Below are 26,721 nucleotides of genomic sequence, written 5' to 3'. Positions count from 1 at the left end.
AGTAACGCAGCCACATCAATGTTTATAGCTGCTCAATTCACAATACCCAGATTGCAGAACCAACCTAGGTGCCCTTCCTTTAGTTTTAAATGTGAAAAGAAAAAAAAAATCACTGGGTGCTCTGTATCTGTGGCATTTACTGTCCATCTGTCCAATGTGATCAGATAACCCAGACCTCTCATGTGGACAGGAGCAAATAAATGTGAGTTTTAAGTGACAGCTAAAGCTTTCTTACCCAATTCTGCATGATCCTTTGCTCCAATTAAACCCATAGCTCTTTTTTCCTGCTACTTCTAGTCAGTAATCATTCAAATTTTTTTACTTAGTTCTTTATCATATACACATAATTTTTTAAATTAACTTTTTTGTGTCTAGAACAAAGAAAAAAATAGTCACACTCATCTCCCCAAAGTTTATGAATTATTATTTACATTCTTGGACCAGCTCAGTTACTATTTCCAAATACCACATCCCCACAAGTTGGAATAGCAAGGGACTTTGAACCATTTCCATTGCACTCAAGTCCTGTGTGGATCCAAGAGGCATAAATGGAGTCTTCATGGTTAAAAGATTTAAAATGTTCCAGTGAGAAAGAAATACACGGAATTCTTATTGCAGGCAGTCCAAGTACATGCACATCTAGACTTCAGTCCCATTTTCCCAGCAGTGTTCTTTACTATCTGCTAATGAAATAGTCCCGTATTTTAAAAACAACTATTCCTAGGATGACAAGAACTGGGATAAATGAATATAAAATGATAAAGTTTTTTGTGAATCTGGTTGTTGCACCTGGGCAGGTTCTCTCGATGAACTGAATTCCTTGAGTGGTGGTACATATTGGATGATGCATCATAGAATTATTTGGGCCACCTGCCAATGAAAAGATTGAAGTGTCACCTGTGGTATATGTGGGGTTATTTAATCAACAAGTATTTACCTAATGCTCACAAAGAACTTAGCACTCTGCTGAATACCCTTCGTCATAAAAGGTACATTTTAGAGAGCCTGGAATCCACAATTAGATGCAGCAAACGTGAAAGTTCTGGGCTTCAGCTTCATCTGAAGTTGGACATGGGTTTCTTTCCATTTGGGTATAGATTCATTACCATATTCCTGATAAAAACCATGACCACTTACACCAAATATCCAAAACTTACTGACCTTGTCACCTAAAAATATTTGAAACAAACCACTAAATTCTGTTATGTCCTTTAGCTGTCTTCAGAGTGACTCTCAGATTTCCAGTGGCCATGAGGACTTTGTCGTATTCCCAGTGCCTTCCTGTGGGATTGGGGAATTGACTTTTGCCATAAAAAATGGCTTTATTCAGTTACATACTGTGTACATTTGGGGGAACAAAAAGCCACTTCAGCCTGCTTCAGTGTGTTCAGCAGACATAGGTACTGAACCTATCTAGAATGTACTAGTGTTTACTTCAGTGTACGTACAATCTGTCCCTTTCTAATAACATCAAGTGATTGACAGAAGACTAACTTGATCACTGCTTTTTTTTTTTTTTTTTTTCTTTTGGTAATAGGGATTGAACCCAGGGGTGCTTAACCACTGAACTACATCCCCAGCCCTTTTTATTTTGGATGGGGTGACCATCCCAAACCTGCTAAGTTGCTCAGGGCAACACTAAGTTGCTGAGGTTGGGCTTGAGCTTGTGATCCTCCTTCCTCAGCCTCCCAAGTCACTGGAATTACAGGCATGTTCCACCATGGCTGGCTTATTTTATTTTAAATTTCAAAGAAAATTTTGGACTTTATTTCAAAACAAGGTTTTAAATCAGTTTATTATAAAATATAGCAATTATTACAAAAATATGTTTTCCTCAGGAAATTGCTTCCTCAGAGTAATATGTAAAAATAATATTCCAAAATAGACTACTTACCACAAGTGAAATTCAATCCATAGAACTCATTGACTATGAGAATCTCAGAGCAAAATTTTTGAAATGTAAAATAACTGATGATTTTAAAAGGAATAGGCATTTCTTCTATGTTTCTTAAGAAAAGGAAAAGAGAGAAATAAAATTCAGTATGCTCTACAGTTTTACTAAACAAAAAGGCAATCTTTATGCCTTCTTACATAATTTTCCATCTCTATTATAAAAATTATGCTCACTATAAAAATCTTTAAATAATGCTGAAAACATAAAATACCATTACCCAGAAATAACCACTGTTAACCTTTTGGTGGAAAAAATAATATACATATAAACATATACCTACATACATATACATATCTATGTATACATAAAAATTTATACAATTTAATAAAAATTTCCACAAATGGAATTAGATTTATCATGTTCTTTCTTTTTTTCCTCTCAAACATGTGTCTCAGACATCCTTCCAAGTTAGTAAATGGAGCACTTAGTTATTTTTAATCACAGCTGGGTGGTCCTGAATTCCTCTTAGGATCTAATTCTGGGGATAAGCATCATTGGTATAAACACACAAGAAAATATACACCAAACACATGTTACTTTAGAGGATAATATTTGTGATTAAACAGATTTGACATGCTAATGTATGAAGTGAGAACTAAACTAGAACACAAGGGGAAAGGATGGAGAGAGCAAGCAGACATTCATTGGGTAAAGGAATTCTGTCTCCTCTCCAATCTATTTAAGGAGGAACTTCATTCTAGTGTTGACTTTATTGAACTACTATGTAGTTTCTATCAAATGAAAAATATATATTAAATTCTCTTTATATATTAAATTCTCTTTATAAGGAACTAGTTCCAAGTGCTTTAGGAATTAAAAAAGAAAAAAAAAAAAGTGTCCTAGCCTAAAGAACTCACAATGTAGAGACACAGAATATGCATCCTTAAGACAAAAATGCACAGTAGTGAGAAATTTGTGTCAAGAAAGTATAAAAACCCGACACCACAGGTCTGCAATATTCTTATATTTGATTTTTATGGTTTCACCTAATCTCAAGTGACCCCCAAACTCCATAACTTTGCGTTATTGGCAGCTTTTTTAGGCACAAAATGAATGAACCACATTAAGAGGCTGTTAATTAAAAAGGATAGATGGGAATTTGGGAAGGACTTAGAGAAAGAAAAAGGACATTCAAGGAAGGCAGAAATGGTCTGGGCACAGGCCTGTCAAAGGCTGCATCTGGGACTGAATGGAACTGAAAGACTAGAGCAGAAGATTTGAAGCGGGAGCAAGAGGTGGGTTAGAATGACAGCCAGAAACAAGATTGAGAGACTTGACATGAGTTGACATTAAATGACCTTAAGAAAGGTCATATTGAAATCATTATTTTAAAGAAAATTAATGTGGCACCAGAAAGCAGGATGGACCAGAATAAGAGCAAATTAAGGACAGCAAGAAAGGGAGCAGGCTACAGCAGAAGTTCGAGTATCAGATGACAGACATCTGGAATGTGCTGAGGCCTGCTGGCCGCCCATTCAAGGTAAGAACAGTGTGCCTCCTCTTCCTGTGCTACATGGGATTAAACAGAAATGCTCCACATGTTTTGTGGCTTGACATCAGAAAAGAAAACCACGAGTTGGTGACTGATCAGGTGTGCAGGCAGCCTAAGAAGAATGACATTCAGTCATTTGGTTCAGCAAATAATTTTTGCAAACCTAATGGGTTCAAGGCCATGGGCTGACACCTGAAAACGACTATCATGATAAACGAGACAGCTGCTGCCCTTACGTGGTTGACAATCCATTAAAGAAAGGCTGAGACACTATGTGGCATGAGAGAAAACAAAGGGAGCTCTTAGAGGTGGGAAGGTCAGACTGGTTTCGTGCATGTGGCAGAGGAGACAGACGGGCAGGCGAGAGGCAGAGGAGAAGCAGGCCATTACAGAAACCCTTGTGCTTTCAAGAGGGAGGAACCACAGGTCTGAACTTATTGACAAGAGACTATCCTTGTTATGTTGTTCATGGGAAGGAGGTGTGCATATTTCCCATCTTACACAAAGTATGATCTCATTTTTATTAAAAATGTTATTAAAGTCTAGCAAGATATGCAACAAAATTGAACTCTGATTGTAGTATTTCCGGATCTTATTTCTTCTTCATGCAGTTCGAGTGCATGTGGTTTTTGCATTATTTTATAAGTAAAAGGAAGAACAAAGTTATTTCCATTTGAGTTTAAGAGAACGGGGACCAGGAGGACAATATTGCAGGCAAGTACAGTCAGAGAGATGAGAACCTGAGGGAGAGAAAGAAAAGTAGTGCCTGGATTGAAGCGGCCTCTCAGAGTGGAGTTTTAATTCTGTGATAGAAGTGGAATCCACATGAACCCTTGGGATGGGAAGATTTTGGAGAGAACCCAAAGCATTTAGTAATGTTGGTCACTGCCTCCTGTTAGGATCAATTAATCCCTTTTTCCTAAAAACCACACACATGGAACACTGTCAGATGAGCACTATAATGATCCACATAATATAAAAGAGCCTGGATGTGCACCTTGTTAGCTTGATTCTGTACCCTTGTGATGATTTAATTTCATTTTTCACAGATGCTAACCATTCTTTTAACAACAAAGACAAACACAGTGTATCGTTTAAAAAAATCCTTCTTGATTGATTAAAACCTAGCTCACTTTGCTTTGTAGTATCTCCCTTTTTTATGACTTGGTATAGTTCACAATGTGTTGTCATGTTGATTAATTTATTTAGTCCTTGTGATCTCTTAAGGTGGGCAGGGCCCAGATAAGAACCTCCATTTTACAAATGAGGGAACTAATTTAGATAGGAAAGTGATTTGTTCATAGTCATGGGACAGCTAAGCAGTAGAGGAAGTTTTGGACTCCTAGATCAGCCCTCTCCTCAGGGGCCATGTGTATCCTTCAAAGTGGTGGGACTTGAGCTAAGTCAAGCCTGAGCTTAGTTTCCTTACCCAAATTTCTCTGAGTGTTAAACAGCTACATAAAGAAATGAAATTATGTATAGTAGATGCTCAGTAGGTTTTTTGTAAAGCATTCTTTACATTTCCTGGGGGACCACAGTTTCCTTACTAGATCCCACTCATCACCTGCCTGGAATAATTTTTACCCTTTTAAAATGTTCTATCCTTTCTTCTGCTGCTTTTTTGAAGTGTGTGTGTGCGTGTGTGCACGTGTGCACACACACGTGTGTAGTCTTGGTTCTAAAATGATACTTGTCCATTACAGAATATTTATAAAAGTTAGACAATGTGAAGAAAAATTTAAATACCACCCAGACATAATTACTATAAACATTTGGCACACATATTTTAAGTCTTGATACTTTGGGGGGCCGTTTTTCATCTGCAGACTCTTTTCTTATCAGACTATTAATTCCAAAAAAACCTTGGGAATTGGAAACTGAAATAGAGACCCAGTAGTACCAGGTCAGAAGTGAACTGATAGGCACACTGTTTAGCCTATTGTATGGGCTGTGGGTTTTCCTGGAGCATCCATATGGTCTGGTTTTTCTTCTCTCATTTTAATGGTTTATTATATGTGAATCATGTCAATAGTACACTTACCTTGTCACTTCCTGATTCGCAATAAAAAGACATTTCATTGAACACCTGGTGAAAAGCTCAAGGTCTAAGGCAATAACCATTAGCAAGCAATATAAATAACTCCACAATATAAGGTGGAGTTACGGATCTTTAGCAAGAATCCACAGCTCTTCTCTGGAGTTCCTATACAACAATCCTTATCAAGGGGTCATTAATAACATAACAAGCTAAGTCCTTCGAATCATTATATCTTACCTGAGGAATCCAGATCCAACCAGCACCCCAGCGATGCTCAGCAGAGCTACTACACTGTTGGCGATATTGGGGTTTTGGATTATACCAAGTAAAACCAGAGTTAGAAATTCACCAATTAAATGGGGAGCCAAGAGAGCAGCAGAGAAATATCCAAATCTAGCAACCTCAGGATATAAGCCCAGCGTCCTAGAAAAACACAAGTTCTTTAGTTTCTTCTCCAAGCACTATCATTTAAGAAAAATACCATCTTTTCCTTCTATGAATAATCCTTGGTGGTTAGTGGGTGGGAGGAGTCGGCAGGACAAGCCCAGTTCCCCTCTGTAAGGCCTTTGGGAAGAGCCAACACTCGAGACCATTTATTACCACGGTGGGTTCTGTTGGCTTCAACTCAATGTCAGTCACCCATGACAGCTCCTTCAGCTCTCATGGGAAAATATTAAACTACTTCGACCCACTAGCTGTCCTAAGTGGGATGGTGAACTCCTAGGCCTCTTCATAAATAACCGTGCTCTTCCTTACCTAGCGCTACTCCTACCTAACGTTGAGGCTCACCCTGCGTACTCCTCAGCCCCTCAGTCCCAGACCCCATCCCCAGTCTAGAGGGTTATCAGCCTCCCCTCCTCCCCAGGCCGCCTCCATTCCTTCCTGTCTTATTTATTTGAAAAACCCTTTTCTTGATTTGACTTTCACTTCCTTGCAAACAAGCTGTCTTATATCCACCTGCCTTTCCTCTTATGTTGCTTTCACCAAATTATATCTTACAGGATGACAGTATGTTTTAAATGACCATTAGACTTAGTTGCTCTTTATTCCATTTGTAGAAAAGGGAAAGAAACTGGCATTTCTTCTACCTACCCCTGCTCAAGACCATCCACCTTGCCTCTTGTACAAATCAAGATATTTGTCTATGCTATCAATTCCCTTCCCCGTTGTAGATTTTTGTTTGTTTGTTTGTTGTTTGTTTGGTTTTCTTATTTGTTTGTTTTAAATTTTGAGACAGTGTCTCACTAAGTTGCCCAGGCTGGCTCTAACTGAGTACTCCTGCCTTAGCCTCCTGAGTAGCTGGGATTTCAGTCTTGTGCCACCCTGCCTGGCTTGTCTTGTGACTTTTAAAACATTCACCTTTGATGATTTGTAGCATCTGGACAAGGGTTGTTCTTTCCATTCCTGTTGCTATCGTTTTCCTCAAGGCCTTCAATCTCCTTGATGAATCATCAACATAACCAGGTTTTCTCCTGATCAGTTGATCTCCATTTCAGAGGCTCCGCCCATCTTATCTGGGTCACTCGGCACATGTTAGACTTATCTGTTACTCAAAACTGTTCCACTTCCAAGAATTCAGATTCCAAAAGCACCCTCTCTTATTATGGCCTCTGCCTTCCATTTCCCTGGCCCTCACCCCTGGGCTCCTTGCCCCTTTTGTCATTCTTTGCCTGATCAGTTCTCACCTCTGGGAACCCTGCTTGGCACATAAGCAGTTCTAAGTGTGTTGAACACAGTATACTGCTGCTGCAATTGAATCCACTCTGCCACTTTGTTTCAACTGGCTCCTGAACCCTGTTTCCTCCTAGCATCTTGGATTCCAATGGCACGTCACATCATGCTGATATAAACCTCTACTCTACTCACCTCCCCTATTTCAATCTCTTCCCAGTGCTCAGCAGGTGAATTCACCTCCCATTTAATGAATTTCTTTTTATCTTCTTTTTTCTCTCTCTCTCCTCCCTCCTTCTCTCTCCATCCCCATCGTTTCCATGATTCCTTGTTATTCTGATTCCCCTGTCCCTACCTTGGTCTACTCTGAAATCTTGATCTATAAATTAGCCAATTTTACCTGTCTTTAAATCTACTTACAAGCTAATGTTTGTTGTCTGTTTTGCAGTGCTGGGGATCAAACTAAGGGCCTTAGGCATGTGCACAAATGCCCTACCACTAACTTCACCTCCTGCCCCCTTATTTTCTATGATCTTATTGACCACATCCTAAACAACCATTCTTTGAATCTGATAATCAGTTAAGCAATTCCCCTGTTCACCTTCACCAAGCTCCCCCAAACAGCAGCCGCTCCCTCCATTTCACCCCTTCTTCCCTGACTGGCACCCCTACTGCTCTGCTGAAGTTCTCTTCTGGAAGATTGCGGTGAACTCCTCATCTTATGCCTCACCTCCTTTAACCTCTTAATACCAAAAGGGTTGACTACATCTCTCCCTGAAGCCCTCTCCTCCCTCTGCTCCCCAATGCTGCTTCTCCCTCTGCCTCCCTGACCACCCCTTTGCCTCTTTCATTGGTTGGCTCTTCCTCTTCCCAGCCTCTGGCCCTGTTTTAAGGTTTTACACTCAGACTGCCTCTTCCCCTCTTCCTGTGCTGTCACGGGTCTTTACTCTTCTTTCTCCTCCTTTTCCTTAGTACTCCAACTCAACCCAGATCTCAGATCAACATCTGCAGCTGAGTGAGCTTGTAACATTTCAGATGCCATGTGTTCCAAACCAAAACCATTCTGCTCCCCAGAAAACTTGGTAAGGATATTGTCATCCTCCCATCCTCTCCTGCTGAGGACTCAAGCATCATCTATGATTTTTCTTTACTCCAAAATATCCATTCCATATCTGAATCCATTTGATTCTATATTTTCCCAGTATCTGAAAGGAATTTCCCCTTGCAGTGTTCAGTGATGCACACCTCAAACTTTGACTCCTCCTGCCTCAGCTCCTGAGTGTGAATGCAGTCATGTGCCACTGCGTCTGGCCAGATGTGTTTTTGAATGTGGAAATTTATCAGTTTTGGAAAGGTGCACTATACTTGCTGCAATGTGATCTGAAAACACATCTATGATCAAATCCATTAATATTTCTGCTAGGCAGAAATAGGAACAAGTCTAAAGAGTCCCTTGTTGGTTTCATTGAGTTCACACCCCGTCACACTGCTAAAGAGTTACAAAAACACTGTTGGCTCTCAGAGATGTTTAGATTTTAGAATATTTGCAAACTTGAGGTTTAGTCCTCTTTGAATCTCCTCCAGCACCAACCCTGTGCCTGCATTGGGTAGGCATTCAATAAATAATCCTGTCATTTAAATGAAGTATTTGCTACATGGCTAACAGCTGAGCTGCTACTAGAAATGATTCTACATTTTAACGTCTGACTTTTTACCAAAAATAGTCGTGACTTGTACAGAACCTGGTTTAAAAGTACCTTTATTCCTACAGAATAATTCTTTCTCATGGTCAGGATCTCAAATGCTGCATGTTTTTCAAAACCAGTGCTCTTTAAATTTTAAAGTTCACATGAATCACCTGGGAGTTCTCATAAATACAGAATCCAATTCAGGAATTTTGGACCTGAGACACAGCATTTGAAACAAGCCCCAACATAACATTGACATTGGTCTATGAGCCATTTTGAGTAGTAAAATTCTAAATTAACAAATCTTCAATTTTTACCCGGCCTGGTTTCACTAAAAAAAAATTTTCAACTTTAAAAACTTTGCCTTTAGAGAATGTGGGACATGCTCTTCAGAATTCATGAGCCTGAACCAGAAAGGACTATGGTTTGCATCATATGCCAGAGATTCAGCACGTTCCTGTGTGTCAGAAAGAGGGGGCTTCATCAGGGTCAACAAGGAAGGCCATGTGGTTCTTGCTCTTGCCCTCAGTTGACAGTCCACTCTCCTCTTGACACAGGGAAAGTGGCCTTGCTCTATCTTTCTCCAGAGTAAAACCAATTTCTACCAGCCAGAACCCGGACCTTCAAACTCCTATCAGGAGCTCACACTAACCAAGCCTCGTTTATCTTGCACTCATGTCACGCAGTTTATCACAATGATTCATACTGTGTATCATGGGTCTTTATAACAACTAGGGTCAGGAGCATCTGCGTATGAATCCAGGCAATGAGGAGAGAGACCGTCTCAAGAACTGCCTGTGAGCCTCTCTTGGAACAATGAGCTGGGCATCGTTACACTAATGAAGTCAGAGAATGGTGGGTTATTTCCTCTATGTTTTTCTAAGCCAAAGCTGTAGTAATTATATTAGATTTACATTTTTATAATGTCCTAAGAAATAAAAAGAAGTCATCAATCAAAACGCAACAGCATCTGTTTCATGGTTCCTGGTGCTGCCTTCCCATAGTCACTCTTACTTCTCCAGCCCTCTCACCCACCCAGAGAGCAACACCCAGGTCCATTAGTGAAGTTTCGAACAGAGCTGCTCCTCTGCTCCAGCTTATGGCAGCCTGGGGAGGCCATACTTAGTTGCTGGTAAACTGTTGTTCACCAGGCCTGCTCCTGAGCCCCACCTATACCTGGTCCCAGCTCCTTGAGAGCTTGAGAGCCCTCTTCCCTGGCTCAAGCCCTGCAGGGAGCCTGGGGCATACTCTTCTGGAACATGTGGTCTTGTTGGTTTGCTCTCAGGTCCCATGCAGCCTACGGCTGTGTGATTTTATTTACAATGAAATAAATGTCTTGAAGGACAGGGCCTTGCACTAGACACTGATGGGCTGAGCTGGAGCTCTCTCCCTATGCCCACTGGCCCTCTGTAACTCCTTGGCGGCCTGGCCCAGATGAATTGAATGCCCACAAACACCCTCTTACCAGTAGCACACACTGGTGAATATCATGGTGGCAAGGATGCTGAAGGGGAGGACATGTAGCACATAGGCCAGCAGCATCTGCCATTTCTGGTACAGGCCGTCCTGGCTCTCCTGGTCACTGACAGTTCGCAGCACAGGAACTGGCGTGGAAGGCAGGATCCAGAACAGTCAGTGACACGCAGCAGGGGGAGGGAGGGCTAGCCCAAGCCCAACCTGAGATCTGTCAGGGCTGGATGGTGAGGACTAGCTGGGTAGATTCCCTAGTCATGGAAGGAGGGCACCCTCCATCCACAGAACAGTAAATACTCCCCACTCCAAAAGTCTATACTCAAACTGAGATATGGTTACAAAAGATAACGTGATTTATTTTCTTTTCTCTAAAGCAGAGGGTTGTCACCAATTCAGAAAAGTACATGTAAGAGGGGCATGAATGAGTGACTTGAGGCACTTTGTCCTCTTTGTGTGCAGGATGTTGGTTCCCATAGCAACCTGCACTCTATATTGACTCTCCCTGGTAAATGCAGAAACTTATCATTGCCCCACATGCCCATCACTAGGACCAACTCTGCGAAAGTAACATCTTCCCCTCTTATTCTCTGAATATAGAGCTACATTATTGGACTCTCTCTAACATCCATTTTCCTGCATAAACTATTACAACAGGCAGCTAGAAGTTGCTTCTGGATTCCCACTGAGCTTGAAAATTAGATGAGGGCTATTCCAAAATAGGCCCCCAAAAGAAACTCATGGTGCAAAGTTGGCCTGGTAGCTGGATCTCCATGGGCTGTGTATCCTAAAGGCCAAGATGAGATACCAGGAATGATCTTTTGAAAAACTTTACCCAACTCTACACCACCTACAACTCATAACTTCACATGTCCCTGGGTCCTTAGAAACTCAGAGAGATCTACCTGGTGAGTTAATACGTACTGAGGTGTTATAACTCCATAGTAATGAGAGAGAACCTGGAAAGAGCCAGCTTTAGCTCAAAGGAGTACCCTTCTAATGGTGAACTTCTGCAAGGTGACAGATGGAGCAGGGAGATATTTAGGGAAGAGGTACACCTCCTGCACACTGGCACTTACACAGAGTCACAGCATTGAGCATGCCCGTGTATGGGGTGGCACCCAGAAACTGGTACAGGAGACCCACACGGTCCTGGACAGCACCCTTCAGCATCTCGTTCTGCACCCGTAGAAGGTAGAAAATGACGAACAAGCCCATGATCAGATTCTGAACGAGACGCATAATCACCGCTTGCTTATTTCTCAGTAAGTTTTTCATCAGTCTCCTGAAAACCAAACAACCCTATTTTAATTCCTTTTCTTTCATTATTGGTGAATGTCCAAACACCTAAAATGGGCCTTGCTTACATTCCCAAAGTTCCTTACCTCAGGAGAACATAAAGTTTAGAGAGAGCTCCAGGAGGATCTTTGGTTTTGAAAGGGATCATTGGTAAAGTTTTCAGGTGTTTTGTTCTTTCAATATTCTCCAAAGTTTTGTGATAGATGTCTGATTCTTTGTAGGCATATTCAAGCATCTGGACTCTCTTGTAGGTTTCTATTTCCCGTTCTTTGCTTTGGGTATCCACTGATGTCAGGTCCACTAAATTTTTTTCCAAAAGATATAACTCATTGTCTTTTTAAATGCATATATACAATGGATAATAATATATGTTTCATCATTGATTTGGATGTCTTCATCCCATCAGAATCAAACCTGTCATTAATGACCACTTCTAAAATCAGAATATTTTAAAGTTCATGAGAATTCCACAGACTGCCTAGGAGAATTCAGAAGCTCTGCTCATTTTTCTCTTGACAAAGTAAGAGTACAGGAATTTATTTGAGAGAGATTTCCCCCATCTCATTCTGGTAGGTCAGAGATGTTTAGTGGACCCTCCAAATTAAGTCCCCTGAAAACTAAAAAACACAACACAAAAGCAAAACCAAACCCCTCTAGAGCTTGCATCATCCAGACTGAAATCTGAGGTGAGAAAATTCAAAAAGTAATTCACGATGGGAAATGTGAAAGAAAAACTTACTATAGAAGTCAAAGGGGTTAGAATGTTCAGGACAAGGGTAACCACAGCCATTGAAGAAATCAAGCATTTCCACCGGGGTACCACAGAAAACCAGCTCTCCGTAGGTCAGGATGGCGATTTTGTCGAAATGCTGATCAGACAACAGACAGTGTTAGTGTGTGATCTGGTTACCTTGTCCTTATGGGAAATACGTTTCCAAGCAGTTAGTCAGTCCTTTGATTACCTTAAACAGTATCCTTAATGGGTCCATTGGAGACACTTGGAGTGCATCCCTAAATTTGCCAGCTGGATTACCTCTGTGGATCATGCTTATCCCATCCTGAGCCCCAGCATCACATCTGGGGTAGAGAAGAGCTACCAGGCCTGGTTTAAGTTCCAGCCATGCCACTGAGAGTGACCTTGAGCAACCTGGGATGTTTTGTTTGTTTGTTGTTTATGTTTGAAATCTCGGATCCTCATCTATAAAAAGCAAATAATAGCTAACTAAAAGGATACAAGGAGGATCGAGTGAGACTTTCCTTTAAAGGAAATCTGTAAGATTCAGTGGAAAAAAACACAATCTTTGAAACCATCTCAACCATGAACACCAATTCCAGCTTTTTACTAACTGTGTGGTAGTGGCTCAATTTTGAGTCATTCCTGTTTTGCTCTTTTATCCTGATGCTCTTATCCTGATGCAGACCTCAGAGGATGTTTTACTGATTAAACAGGCTAGTGTACAGAAAGTATTTGGAATGTGGTAGGTGCTAAAAGAAGCAAGTTTCATCCTTGGCTCTTCCCAAATCAGGACTTAGCTCCAATTGCTCAAGTACACATCATTACCCTGCCCCTCCATTCCCAGCTCAATACACCACGCACCCACCCTTGAGTTGAGAGAACAAGAGACATGGCCTCTTACCTGGAAGAGCTCAGAGCGGGGCTGGTGGATGGTGAGGATCACTATGCGGTCCCTGCGAGCTAGCTCTGCTAGGAGGATGACAATCTGATTTGCAGTCATGCAGTCCAGGCCTGTGGTTGGCTCATCAAACATCATGACCTCTGCCAGCAAAGAAGGACAGACATCTGAGCCACTGCCCAGGTCCAGTTCTGGGCTTAAAACTCAGAATTTGGACTAGTCCTTTATTGCGATGTTATACCCCATCTAAACAGTGCCAGATGAGAAGAGGCTGCATGTAAACTGGCTTTCAGTCCAAGCCCAGGAGAAAGGACTTGACCTGGAAGGGCCCAATTCCCAACTCTGGAGCATGTTTGGGGATAAGAGAACAACAACATCAGGACTCTTACTTGGTGCCATGGGCTCTTTGGGCCCCATCCAGGGAACAAGGGCTGGCAGGCAAGTGGCAAGTTGTTTTGAAAAGGTTGAGAGGAGACTGGCCCAAAAGATACAACCCATTTCATGTCTGTCGCATCTTCCAGCACAAACAGGGTCTTTGCACAGCAAAGAAATCTGGCTTATGGAACAAGCTCTGAGTGGGGCAGATATTTGGTTTAACCATAGGTTATTTCTACCTAGAAAGTGGCAAGGGCTCTTCAGAGCATTTCTCTTCTTTGCCTTCTAGTTACCTAACACCACCAGGAGAACAGGCAGACTTAGGCTAGCTCAATGTAAAGAAAGTATCTGGATGCACTATGTCCCCTTGCAGATGCACATGAATGGGGAACTTTGCCCAGGTGGGGAAAGTGACCATACCAGGCAGGGAGAGGAACTTCCCCATGGCATACACACTTTTCAGCATGTCACTTAAATTCCTACTTTGATTCCTGACATTTCATGCACACTACTTCTCATACCAAAACTCACTGGCCTTCCCCAGTGGACACTGTGTTACTGCTCTTGAAAGAAATAAGGACGGACAAGGATGGCTCCTATTCATGGAAGGTCCTAGTTGCACACTAAAACACACATGCAATGCTTCTGAGTCCAAGAGATAGTTCACTCAGATACTCCTCAGCTTGTGTTGAGGTTACATTCCAACACCCATGGTAAAGTGAAAATATCTTAAGTCAGAAGTGCATTGAGTACACCTAACCTACCAAACAGCACAGCACACTTAGCAACACTGTAGAGTGTCAGTCATGACACTCTTGTGATTGCATGGCCAAATGGGAGTGGCAGCTCACTGCCACTATCCAGCATCATGAGAGAATATGTTACCATGCATCACAAGCCCAGGAAAAGATCAAAATTCAATAACTGAAGTGTGGTTTCTACTGAGTGTAAGTAGAAACCCCATCTTGGTGTAAGTTTCACACCATCTTGAAGTTGAAAAATCATAAACCATTGTAGGTCAGGAACTGTCTATAGCTGGATGATGGAATAGCATCTGGAAATGAACCATATATAGTACTTCCAAAAAAGCTAGGTCCCCAGTTTGGAAATCCTCAGTGATTTCAGTTCCACACAAACCCTTTCCCAAATGAAGAATGTGAAGAAAGGGCCTCATGGATCTGCAGACACACGGCGGGGAGGCCCAGGCAGCCACTGGTCTACATTCCACTTACTGGGGTCCTGGAGAAGCTGGGCTGCGATGGAGACCCGGCGCCGCTCACCACTGGAAATGCCCCCAAAATTATAGTTGCCAATCAGTCGGTCTGCCACGTGGCTCAGACTCAGCTCTGCCATGACTGCCTCCACCTGTGGGAGACACAAAGCCCAGGATGACTGGCTGCTGCCTGTGGCCACTACTTCAGTTTATGGGCTAGAAAAGGCTCACAAGAGGCAACACACCTCAACATTGCACGGGCTACTTTCAGATTCACCACTGGTGAAATCAAACCATTGTAGTAAAATTCAGTTTGGTTTAAATCACAATATTATACATGTCGCAGATTTAAAAAAAAAATCTGAATCTATTTTTAAAGTTCCTAGAGCAATGAAAAGTGTTTATATTGCTTCAGGGAAATTCACCATGAAACAATAGATAATTCATCAAACTCCTCTTCAAATGTCATAGCTGGTCTAGCCAATAGAAAATCCCTCAAAGGTAGAGTTACAATATAGTTTATATTTTTAAGTGTTTGAATTTGAAACTTTATCATAATAAATGCTTTATATGTTTAAAACAATCCAATATGGACTGAACTGAACCCAGTTTCCCCTATGTAAACTGAGTAAATCCTGGCATCTCATGTGGTTCAATCTCAGTGTGACTTTGCATCAAAGTAATATAATCTAGCTACAAAAATAATTAGAAATAATTTCAACCTTTATTTGAATCTCTTTTTTTCCTACTTAATCAAAACACTGAACTTTAATTGAGTCAGAATTACACTGTCAAGGACCTAGACAATACCCTCCTTATAGCACCATACTTGAATCTCTTTAAGGACTTTAAAGGGGACCCAATTTATAATCTACAACCATACTTCTTAAAAATGTCCTCTCCTCCAATCTACTTAAACCCAGTGGCTCCTGAAGCCCCTGTCCTTTCTCCTCATTCCCAATTCCCCCATAAGAAGAACAATGGAAACCAATTATTTACTGACTTTTGAATCAAGAAGGGGAGCCTTTCACCTCCCTCTCCCTCTTTCTTTCCTCAGCTTATCCCCCCTCCAGAGGCCTGTTGGAAAATCTCTGCTTCCCATTCCTCCCCTTACTGATTGTTCCCAGCTGCATGAGGCCCTGGGAAAGCGTATAGGAGACTGAGAATACTGGTATGATAATGATTTTATTGTCTTCAGCCCCTAATGAGATGGTGTTCTTTGTATAATTAAAAAAGAAACAAACACATTGTGTTGAAAAACAACAGGATATGCTAGATTGGAGTGAAAAGGGATGAGTTATGGAACAAAATTCCAGAGGAGACAATGGGCAGGATACCAGCATGACAAAGCTTTGCCAAAAGGAGGGCCACACTTGAAATAGACACAAAGGAATTGTGAGAAGGTAAAAATGCATAATAAAGTAGTGTGATATAATCAGGAAAAAGGAAGGGTCTCCTCTTGCCACCAGTCTAGGAAGATCCTAGAATTGAGCTTTGCTCGCCATGGCTGGGTTTGAGGACTCACCAGTCAGGCCAGATTTCTGAGCCTCCCTCCATTCCGGCAATATCAGGAAAGGGATAAGCTTGTCCCTTCTGACTTGAGAGGGATGGACAGAGAAGGCATTTACTTATTCTGACTTGGGTGGATGCAAAACAGAAAGCCTTTTCTGTTTTGCAGACTCTCTTGGAAATGAAATCCACAGTCCCGTTGGGATCCTCAGGCCCTACCTTCTCTGTGCTCTATACTTTCACATAATCTGATTAGTTTCTCACATTAACTCCAGCAGGGATGCATTATTATTCTATTTATTTATTTATTTATTTATTTTTTTTTGGGGTGCTGGGGATCGAACCCAGGGCCTTGTGCTTACAAGGCAAGCACTCTACTGACTGAGCTATCTCCCCAGCCCCTCTATTTATTATAGAGGGGAAAACCAACTCTCAGGTTCATAACTTGGCTAAATTCTACTGTTAGCAAATGGCAGAATCAGGACTGAGAGCAGGAACTTCTGGGCTCACAGGAGGTCCACAAAGTCCAAAGCCAAGCCCCCAGCCCCGCAGCTGGAGCCTGCTCATGCTGGCCATGCTTTGTTTTCAGGTCCCTCTGAGGACGGAGCAGACCTCTGTGGAGCTGTTTCCTCTGTTATCACAGACATTTCCTTCCCACTAAATCACTACAGCAAGATTTCAAAGGCTGAATGTGAACGCTCATGCGGGTCCAACTCTGTACTATCAAACATCACAGGACATTTAGGGGTTGCCTGTGCTTGGCAGATTGACTAGGGGCAAATTTGCTATCAGTCTAGTTCAAGGTGCTCATGGACTGGCTAAGTGTTTATGCATGTGGTTTTTTCAGATTTTCTCAATGGAGTATGTGATGTAAGTGGATCTCTAACTCAGAAGAATCCATTCATGACTTCATTTCTCTCACCCAAATGCCAGCAGGGTCTCCTCTCCATTTTAGAGAGAAATACTAAGGTAAGCGGAAAGCGGCAGAGGGTCTCTTTGGCCTGGCTGTTCACCTGCCACTCAGAGTCAGGGCCACCAAACCATGGGAACCTACCTGTGTGTACCAAATGCCCATGGGCTGAACTGTGGCATCATCTTCTCAGACCACAGAAGGGCTCAGGGAACATGCTGAGGACCTGGGTTCCAGTCCCAACTCTTCCACCCCCAACTGTCTGATCTTAACTCATTTGGTGTCAGTTTCTTGTTCTATGAGAAGAAGATAATGCCTCTCCCATGTTGATGTCAGAAAGAAAAGAGATATTTATTGTATGTGAAGCCCTGCTGAATACCAGCCAGAAATGGGAGTCAAGCATAACCTCGTAAAACAGCAAGAACCCTACAGTGCCTCTGAGCACAGAGGCAACCTAACCTCCAGACAGGAAACAGTGTCAGTCATTGCTCTGCGAGGCTGGTGGTCCTACTGGAAGGCAGGCCCCTTTCCAAGGAACCTCTAGTGTGAAAGCTATGCCCCAGAGTTGTCTAGGATTCTCAAACGGAAGTAAGATGTTTGCCCACCAATAGCCTGGTAACAAACAAGTCCCTTTCCAGAGAGCTGCACCTCTCTGAAGGTGGCACATCTACCTGTCATTGTTCCCTGCATTCTCCCAGGTCTTAGAGTCCAGACAGAACTGAACAATGCTTCCAGGTAAGGTCCTGGTGGACTTACCTACAGCTACTTCCAAAATGGGTACATTTAAGAACCCGATTGGAATCTAAAAGAGTTAGCAATTCAATAGTTTCTTTCTTCATTAACTTAGTCCAGTGTAGATGAAGCCCATTCAAGTAAGGTGCCTCAAAAAGGAAGTTGAAAAATACTGGTGGGGAAATAACATATCCATTCAAACAGAGACCAGGCAGAATAGCATGGTCCAATACAAAGCTAATGCAAGCCACACACGGAGTGGGAATATTTAAAAAGGCAAATTAAAAAAAAAAAATTCACCAGGTGAAATTAATTTTAATAATAATATTCTTTATGGCCAAAATGGTATTTCAATCTATCATAATTATTTCTTAAAATTCTGAATGAGATCATTCACATTCCGTTTTTTTCAGATCGAGGGTCTGAAATCCAGCGGTTTATTTTACACTTAGCGCAGGTGTTGGTCTGGACTGATCACATTTCAGGTGTTCAAAAGGTACACACGTGGCTGCCACCTTGATGGCGCAGGTGGGGCACAGAACTCAGGGGCGAAAGCAAAGGGAAGGAATGGACAAGCAAAGAGACGGAGGAAGAGGGCTGCCCAGCCCTCGGGAGTGCGCCCTGGGACCAGCCCCAGCCTAGCGCCACACGGCGCGGCCGCACCCACCTTCCTGTGGAAGAAGTCTCCGGAGCCGCTGCGGATGGCCAGCATCGCCGTGTAGTGCAGCGTCTCCCGCACGGTGAGGCTGCTCAGAAAGGTGTCGCTCTGCGGGAGAGGGGGACATCAGCGTGGCCCGAGCCCGGGGCACCGGGCGGGGCTGGGGACGCGCCCACCTGCTGCACGTAGGAGAAGCAGTCCTGGAACTGGTGCTGGCGCAGCGAGCGGCCGTTCACACACACGTCCCCGAGGAGGGTCCCCGTGCGCCGCAGCCTCCCGGATATGGCATCCAGCAGCGTGGTTTTCCCCGAGCCTGGTGCCGACAAGAGAAGACCCTGGAGAAGCCCCTCGGTGACGGTGACCGCAGGGGAGAAACTTCCCGAGACCCGCTGTGGAGGCGTGGCTCTTCTTCCCTAGGTCCCTGGGTCACACTCTCAAATGAGTCTGTCTAGTACCGCCCCACCCCCACCCGGAGCGACAGGGGGCAAGCCACTTCTGTCACCAGGTTCAGACCTGGAGGTGCTCTGTCTGCAAATTTGCTTTTCAAACTGTTTTGGGTTGAAAAGGAAAATACGGGAAGTGTTTGGTTCCTAGGACATCTGAATTTCTGTCTGTGTCCCCTGGGATCTTCTGGCTATACCTGAATGTAGGTGGCATTGCCTAGAGCTGGCAAAGCGTGGTCTGAGGACCAGCATGGTGAGCATCCCCTGAGAGTTTATTAGGAAGGCAGAATTGCAGGCCCCACTGAGCTTGATTCTGCCTCATAACAAGATCCTGGGGTGATTCCCAGGAGAATCAGGATTTGAGAAACATCAGCTTGGAGAGGGCTTTGGTGAAACCAAGTTGGCCTCAGCCTGTGCCAAAAGCCTTGAGCATAGCTAGCCTGTTGTCAGTGAGAACTCTGCCGCAGAGCTGTTAGGAATGAGGCACCTGGGGGAGGATGCTTCTCCTGGTTGGTGGGTTGTTGTTTTTGTTTTTGTTTTGTTAGAGGTTAGGAGATACCCTGCCATAAGAAACCTGCCAACCCCTCTCAGTCATCCTGGACACAAGCTTAGCAGGGGCACAGAATTCCTGGAGACAGAACAGGTTTCACCAGGCCTTGCCTACCCAAGGCTGCAAAGAAGTTAGGCTTAAGTACAGAGGACACAGGCAGGAGGTTCTGAACTGTGAGAAGACAGCCAGGGAATCCTCCTGAGCACGTACAAAGATGAATAAGCTCCTGCAGGGTTGTCTTCTTTCCTAACCCAGGACTGACGAAGCTCAGAATTAGCCCCAGCTCAGTAGTGGAGCCTGTGCTTTGCCTTGGCCTTTTCTGACCAGAACCTCCATGGCCCTGCATTTCTAGGATCTAACCTCAACTCTGACAGAACCACTCTAGCAAGACTGACCTCCCCAGGGACAGCAGGGCTACTTTCTTGTTGCTGAATCCAATGGATATTTACTTCTCTGTGTGTTTTCTGGCTCTCCAGCAGCATTTGCTACTGCTGCCTGCCGTCCCTTCAAGACTGCCACCATAACCTCTTCCATCCACCAGCCTCCTGGTGGGGGTGGTGCTTACGGTTCCCTCCTGGGTCTTCTGCTCTTCTCATGTCACACAGTCTCACTAAGTAACAGTGAGCACCACCCATGCTGGGAGGAAACCTTAAAGTAGATTGTCACCCCCACTCAAGCTTCAGATGACTATGGCCCCTGCTGATGTCTGACTGCAGCATCATGAGACACCTCCATCAGAACTACCCACCAAGTCACTTTCACATTTCTGACCCCTAGAAACCCTGAGAAATAACAATGATATCTTTGTTATTTTCAGTCACTATGTTTTAGGATACTTTTTTATGTTGTTTAGAAATAGATATCTAGGGCTGGGGAGATAGCTCAGTCAGTAGAGTGCTTGACTTGCAAGCACAAGGCCCTGGGTTCAATCCCCAGCACCGCAAAAAAAAAAAAAAAAAAAAAAAAAAAAAAGAAATAGATATCTAATTTAGTCTTTTAAGTATGTGTCAAATATTTATTAACTTATAAATGAGGGAATCAGAAGATGGCAAAGCTCATTCAAAAAATGAGAAACTATCAGCAATGCGAAGAAAGAGCCTACAGAGTGGGAGAAAATCTTTGCCAATCATACTTCAGAAAGAGCACTAATCTCCAGAATTTATAAAGAACTCAAAAAACTCTACACCAAGAATGCAAATAATCCAATCGACAAATGGGCTAAGGAAATGAATAGACACGTCACAGAAGAAGATCTACAAGCAATCAACAAACATATGGAAAAATGTTCAACATCTCTAGTAATAAGAGAAATGCAAATCAAAACCACCCTAAGATTCCATCTCACCCCAATTAGAATGGCGATTATCAAGAATACAAGCAACAACAGGTGTTGGCGAGGATGTGGGGAGAAAGGTACACTCATACATTGCCGGTGGGGCTGCAAATTAGTGCAGCCACTCTGGAAAGCAGTGTGGAGATTTCTTAGAAAACTTGGAATGGACCCACCATTTGACCCAGCTATCCCACTCCTCGGCCTATACCCAAAGGACTTAAAATCAGCCTACTACAGAGATACAGTCACATCAATGTTCATAGCTGCTCAGTTCACAATAGCCAGATTGTGGAACCAACCTAGATGTCCTTCAATTGATGAATGGATAAAGAAACTGTGGTATATATATATATATATACAATGGAATATTACTCAGCCATAAAGAATGATAAAATTATGGCATTTGCAGGCAAATGGATGAAATTGGAGAATATCATGCTAAGCGAGATAAGCCAATCTCAAAAAACCAAAGGACAAATGATATTGCCAATAAGTGGATGATGACACATAATGGGGGGTGGGAGGGGTTAGTGTTAGGGTTAGAGTTAGGGTTAGGGAGGGGGGCAAGAATGGAGGAAGGAAGGACTGTATAGAGGGAAAAGAGGGGTGGGAGGGGTGGGGGGGAAGTGAAAAATAACAGAATGAATCAAACAACATTACCCTATGTAAGTTTATGATTACACAAATGGTATGACTTTATGCCATGTACAAACAGAGAAACAACATGTATTCCATTTGTTTACAATAAAAAAAAATGAGAAACTGATATGGAGAAAGCTGAGTGGAGAAAACAAGGTTGGAATAAGAGCAGTTAAACACAAAAATGGTTAATACACTATAAGGCAATACCACCATGACCTCTGGGATTATGTCTCTAATAAGACGGAAATAATTTATAACTAAACAATCTTCAAGGAAGCATTCAGCCCAGAGCCTGGGCCCTAATCAGTAGCAAACAGTAAGTTTTGGCCTTCCCCAGGAGTGTTAGATGGCCCTAGGAAGGCTTGCTTTGGACCATATTCTAGTGAGACTTTGAACAGTAAGTTATCTTTTCCTTACTAATAAAGATTTGGTAGCATACTTCTTGGGATAAGATAGAGATAAAATCATGTCATTTTATGAAATGCTATGAGTAATTCATTGACTTAATTTATTTATTCATTTGTTCAACAAATATTAAACACCTATTATGTGACCGACCCTGTTCCAGGTGTTAAGGACATCACAGAAAAAAGACACAAAGTCCCTGCCATAGTGGAACTGGCTTCTACTTTGCATTTGTATTCAGAATAAAGGATAAACACTGTCATAAAACCATGGTCAGGTATAGCATCAGAAATCAGTCCACATCACCAGATCAAGAGCCCCACCCCCTGTCCTGCTGAGATGTGACCCAGCTTGACATTGGTCTGTGGGACATGCTTCTCGAGAAGGGCACTATGTACCACCCTTCATAATTCCACATAAGGAATGCAACAAGTGACAGATTATTATAAGGATAACTCCTCAATTTTTTTTTACTTTTCAAAGGAGCACACTATATTTATCAAAAGGAAGATTAGAATGAGCTTGGATGTTATGGTACATGTATATTGTTAGAAATTGTTTAAGAAGTGGAAATAAGAATTGACAGGAAATCTCAGAAAAGAATAATAGCTTCTGTTAGTGATATGGTCTAATTGTTTATGTCCCCCAGAATTCAAGTGTTGAAATCTTTACCCCCAAGGTGATGGTGTTAGGAAGTGAGTTGTATTAGGAGGTGGTATTGGGAGGAGGTTAGGTGGGGGATGAAGCCCTAATGTTTGGGATTTGTGCCCTTATAAAAAGAGACTCAAGACAGAGCCTACTGTCCTCAACCTTGAGAGGTTAGGGTGAGAAGATGGCTGGTATCAGTGCTCACCAGGTACAAAATCTGTCAGCCCTTTGAATTTGGACTTTCCAGCCTTTAAGACTGTGAAAAATAAAATTCTGTTGTTTAGAAGCCACCTAGTATATGGTATTTTGTTATAGCAGCCCAGATGAACTAAGTCAGTGAATTCCTTTTCATTTTCTCTTAATATACTACTGTTGCCATTCAGTTGAACATCTGCTATAGCAGGTGAATGGTCATGGACTTAACTCCCTGGGTATAAAACTATCTTAGTCCATTTTCTGTTGCTATAGCAAAATACCTGAGGTTGAATAGTTGGCAAAGAAAAGAGGTTTATTTAGCACACAGTTTTGTTAGCTTAAACTTTAAAATTGGGTGATTCCCTTCTTGGCTCTGGTGATAGACTTCTGGGTACATCACAACATGATAAATGGCATCATAGCAGGGTCACATAAGAGGGAGAGAATACATGGTGACAGAAAGCCAGAGGAATTCAGTGACCAGGCTTACTCTTTTCATAACAACTTGTTTTGTCAGGAACTAACAGAATCTTGGAGGAACTACTTTCATGGGTTCTAAGGACAGTGCCTCCTGTGGGTAACCATCTTCCACTAGGCCCCATGACTTAGGAGTTCCAGCACCTTCCAACAGTTCCACACTAGGGACCAAACTTCCAGCACATGAACCTTTAGGAGGACACAGTCAAACCAAATGCAACCAGTACCTCGCCTGATTTTCATCATAGATTTACGTTCCCTCTTTCCGTTACAGAGCGTGACACAGTGAAGAGTGTAGTAAGTGGCAATGATTTGCAAGCAGTTGCTTCTGTGAAGTCCATTTGTCAGAATCCTTAACCTTAAGATACGTGACAGCCCAGCCCAGGGGCCAATGCTCCCATCCCCCAGCTGCTGGAAGATGACCCTGAGGATTCACAGCTGTGTCCCTCACAGGGACTCTCCTGAGCCACAAGGAGCTGCCTATCAAGGTTGTACCCTCCCAGGACAGTGACTGGCTGGCAGATGCTGGACTCAAAAGCAAACCTAGAATTCAGGCTCCAGTGTAGTTGCCCTTGGGAGAAAGGACAGTGTGGGGACTGGGCACGCAGAGGGCCTCAGTGCAATCTGTCATGTTTGATTCCTTAAAAACGTTCTGCAGCAAATATGGTATAATGGTAAGATTAAATGAGGCCTGGTATTCACAGCTGAACGTTTTTACATTCTTCTCCATTCCCGACTGCATCTCTACAGTACATCAGGATGAAATGGGACCTGTGAGATCCAGTATGGAGGTTAAATGGGCATTTTTGTGCCTATTTAATTCCTTTTCCTCTCTCCGGGCCGAATCTAGAGAGGGGAAATTGTGTTTGCTGAGCATCCCTATATACCAGCCACTGTGCTGGGGACTTGGTGTACTTAGAAATATGAATTCACTTAAAAGGCTGGGAATGTGACTCAGGGGTAGAGCACTTGCCTAGCTGGCATGAGGTCCTGGGTTTGATCCCCAGCCCTGGCCCACCCCACCCAACCCCCCAAAAAAAGAAAGAGAAGGAAAAGAAACAAAAACAAACAAACTCCACGATTCCGATTCACTTACATGTTAGGCAGGACTTTATAACTCTTTGAAGGATTTTTTTCAAAATTGTACATTGGTACCAAGTTCCATTCACAGTGAGACATGTCTGATATCAAAACTTGTGACCTTGCTGTAACTTACTCATTTCTTCAATGTGGTGCTTAAATCAAACCAAAGCCTTTTCAGAGTCCCCATTGAGAATTAGGGCACTTCTCCGCAGCTTACCTGAGGCCCCTAAGATGCACATGATCTGCCCACTCTCAATGTACAAGGAGACATCTTTGAGGATCTGCCTGTTCCACCGCTGCCGGCCAGATGTGATGTTCCACCAAGGCCCCACGCGATTGCTTTAAAGAAAACCCCATGAGGGCAAAGGCAGCATGGGTCCTAGAAGGAGCCAGACCCTTATCCCTCTGCACTGATCCCAGCTCTGCCCCACCCAGTTGCCTCGAGCAGCTCCTATTTTATCCTCTACGTCCTCCTCTGTAGACCCTGGCAGGACAGTGACTGCAAGCTGGCCGCCACCCACGGAAAGCCCCGCCCAGCGACTGCTCTCTGGCGGCGAGGTGGTGAACAGGACGGTGTGTATTCTTCAAGCTGAGCCTGCGTTCCTTCACCAGGCTTCCTTCCACCTCGTCCTCCGGCAACCCCCGCCCTCAGGCCCTCTCTGTCCACACGGGGCGGGCTGCAGGCAGGATGGGCAAGGGGTGTGGGCACCGGGAAGCGGGAAAGGGCAGCGGCAAGAGACAAGGCACATTTTTTCATGTCCAGGCCTCGCCCTGGACAGGAGGAGGGGCCATTCGCTGTGGCTCCTCATTTTCCAGTGGCAGCGCTACCCCCTCTCCTCCACCCTGACCTGCTGAAGAGGCAGCCCAAAGCCCCCAGTCCCTGTTAGTAAGGAAAGCCACCAGAGCAGGGCAAAGACCAGGCCCTCTGCCTGTGCGTCCTGCCTTACCTGATGCTGTAGGAGACATGGAGGATGCCCAGGCTGTTCCGAGGCTCCACGGCAGCGGCAGGACCCTCCTCTGGGGCGCTCTGGGAACCTCTGTTTACTTGAGGTCCTGAGGTCCCGTCTGGGCTCAGAAAGGGGAGCCCGCTCATGGCCAACAGGCAGCAAAAATAGTTGAATTTTCTGGTGACCTGACCCTCCCCGAAGTGGCTTCAGCTGAGGAGCCAGTGGCAGAGTGCCCTGCCTGCTCCTTGGCCGGTCCTGGAGTCCCTCATGAAGCAGCAGGACAGGAACTTGGCCACAGATACCATTATCTGATGTACCTTTAGCCAGAGCGTTCTTATCTTGACAGTGGGCAGAACCCACGGTGTTTGTGGGAGGGTTTGCGGGAGGAATGCTGGGAGAGAGACTGGCACAGGAGAGGAGGACCCAGGTGGACGCATTCGAGGGAACGAAGAGAAAGCTCTGACCCAGCAGGCGGCCACTAAGACCCAAAGGAGCTGCGCTGAAGGGGCACAGATCTCTCGGGCTCCATGGCTGAGAAGGCTGCGGCACAGACAGGGCTGTGGAAAGGGGCCTGTCCCCAGGATGCCTCGGTGAGTGGCCAGAGCCTCCTCTCTCGGCCGGTGGGGAGCAACGGGTCATTCTTTGCTTCCTCAGGAGCTTTCTGTGCTAACTCAGAACAAGCAGAATGAGAAAGGATTCCCTTTCTTGGATGTCAGAGGGGGTGGGGAGCAGACTTGTGGGCCTGCAGGCCTCGGGGTCACTTCTGGCCCTCAGGCATGCTCCTAAAGGGAGATGATCTTCTTATTTGAGACTTGGACTGATTTTGCCTTTTTCAAATGAGACTCCACCACGGAAACATGCTCACACATACCAGGAACTCTCCTGGTGTCTCCTTTGTCCATGTGACGGTCAGGTCAAGAATCTCAATGGCAGTAAAAAGATCAATGACATGACTTTTGTGGGAACATCAGAATCTGTGCTCAAATAATGCAGGCAACTGTAAGATCTGGGAATGAACTGGCAGGAACAGACAGCCGCCAAGGGGCCTTCCTCCTCATTTGACCAGAGAATTGCTTACTTAGTAAATGGCCTTTGACTGGAGAGAGTGGGCGGAGTGTGCAGCTAGGCTGCATTGGAAGAAAAAGGGAGGCAGCTCCCGCCCCTGCTCCACCCCGCCCCCCATTTCTGTCTTGCCTGTTGGTGGTGGGGGTGGGCCAGAAGAGGAGGGAAAGAAAGACGGGAATGAGAAGCCCACTCCCAACAGGGAGGCCACAGGCACCTGGACTAGCCGAGAGTCACCCGGGACTGACCTGGCCGGACCCAGGGAGCCCGCTCTTTCTCCCAGTCTTCAACCC

The 26,721-nt window shown here is 44.0% G+C and overlaps 2 protein-coding genes across 2 annotated transcripts in view; one reads left to right on the top strand and one right to left on the bottom strand.

Moving 5' to 3' along the window:
- On the bottom strand, positions 1–25,801 carry Abcg5 (ATP binding cassette subfamily G member 5). The gene is made up of 13 exons (XM_047523452.1): positions 25,367–25,801; positions 24,637–24,758; positions 18,820–18,956; positions 18,653–18,751; positions 14,854–14,986; positions 13,250–13,389; positions 12,352–12,481; positions 11,699–11,912; positions 11,393–11,598; positions 10,309–10,447; positions 5,722–5,907; positions 1,895–2,007; positions 1–870 (listed from the first exon to the last, which is right to left on the bottom strand). The coding sequence occupies exons 1-13, from the start codon at positions 25,510–25,512 to the stop codon at positions 677–679; spliced, it is 1,959 nt and encodes a 652-aa protein (XP_047379408.1). The 5' UTR covers positions 25,513–25,801; the 3' UTR covers positions 1–676.
- Abcg8 (ATP binding cassette subfamily G member 8) overlaps positions 25,760–26,721 on the top strand; it is a 19,760-nt gene continuing 18,798 nt past the window's right edge. Inside the window, exon 1 of the mRNA XM_047523453.1 lies at positions 25,760–25,956. Within this exon, the coding sequence (XP_047379409.1) occupies positions 25,894–25,956 (63 nt within the window). The 5' untranslated portion in view covers positions 25,760–25,893. The remainder of the gene's footprint in view (positions 25,957–26,721) is intronic.

Source organism: Sciurus carolinensis, chromosome 13 (assembly GCF_902686445.1).
Source record: "Sciurus carolinensis chromosome 13, mSciCar1.2, whole genome shotgun sequence".
Lineage (NCBI taxonomy): Eukaryota > Metazoa > Chordata > Mammalia > Rodentia > Sciuridae > Sciurus > Sciurus carolinensis.
The sequence above is the reverse complement of the archived record's forward strand: the minus strand, read 5'-3'. Positions and strand labels throughout refer to the sequence as shown.

Excerpts from the sequence above, each read along its gene's own strand:
- Abcg5 (XM_047523452.1), bottom strand. The coding sequence starts at position 25,512 with ATGAGCGGGCTCCCCTTTCTGAGCCCAGACGGGACCTCAGGACCTCAA. Across the intron at positions 12,482-13,249 it reads CCCGCTCTGAGCTCTTCCAG|CATTTCGACAAAATCGCCAT; the intron begins GTAAGAGGCCAT and ends TTGTCTGATCAG. Across the intron at positions 5,908-10,308 it reads TTCACCAGTGTGTGCTACTG|GACGCTGGGCTTATATCCTG; the intron begins GTAAGAGGGTGT and ends GTGTTTTTCTAG.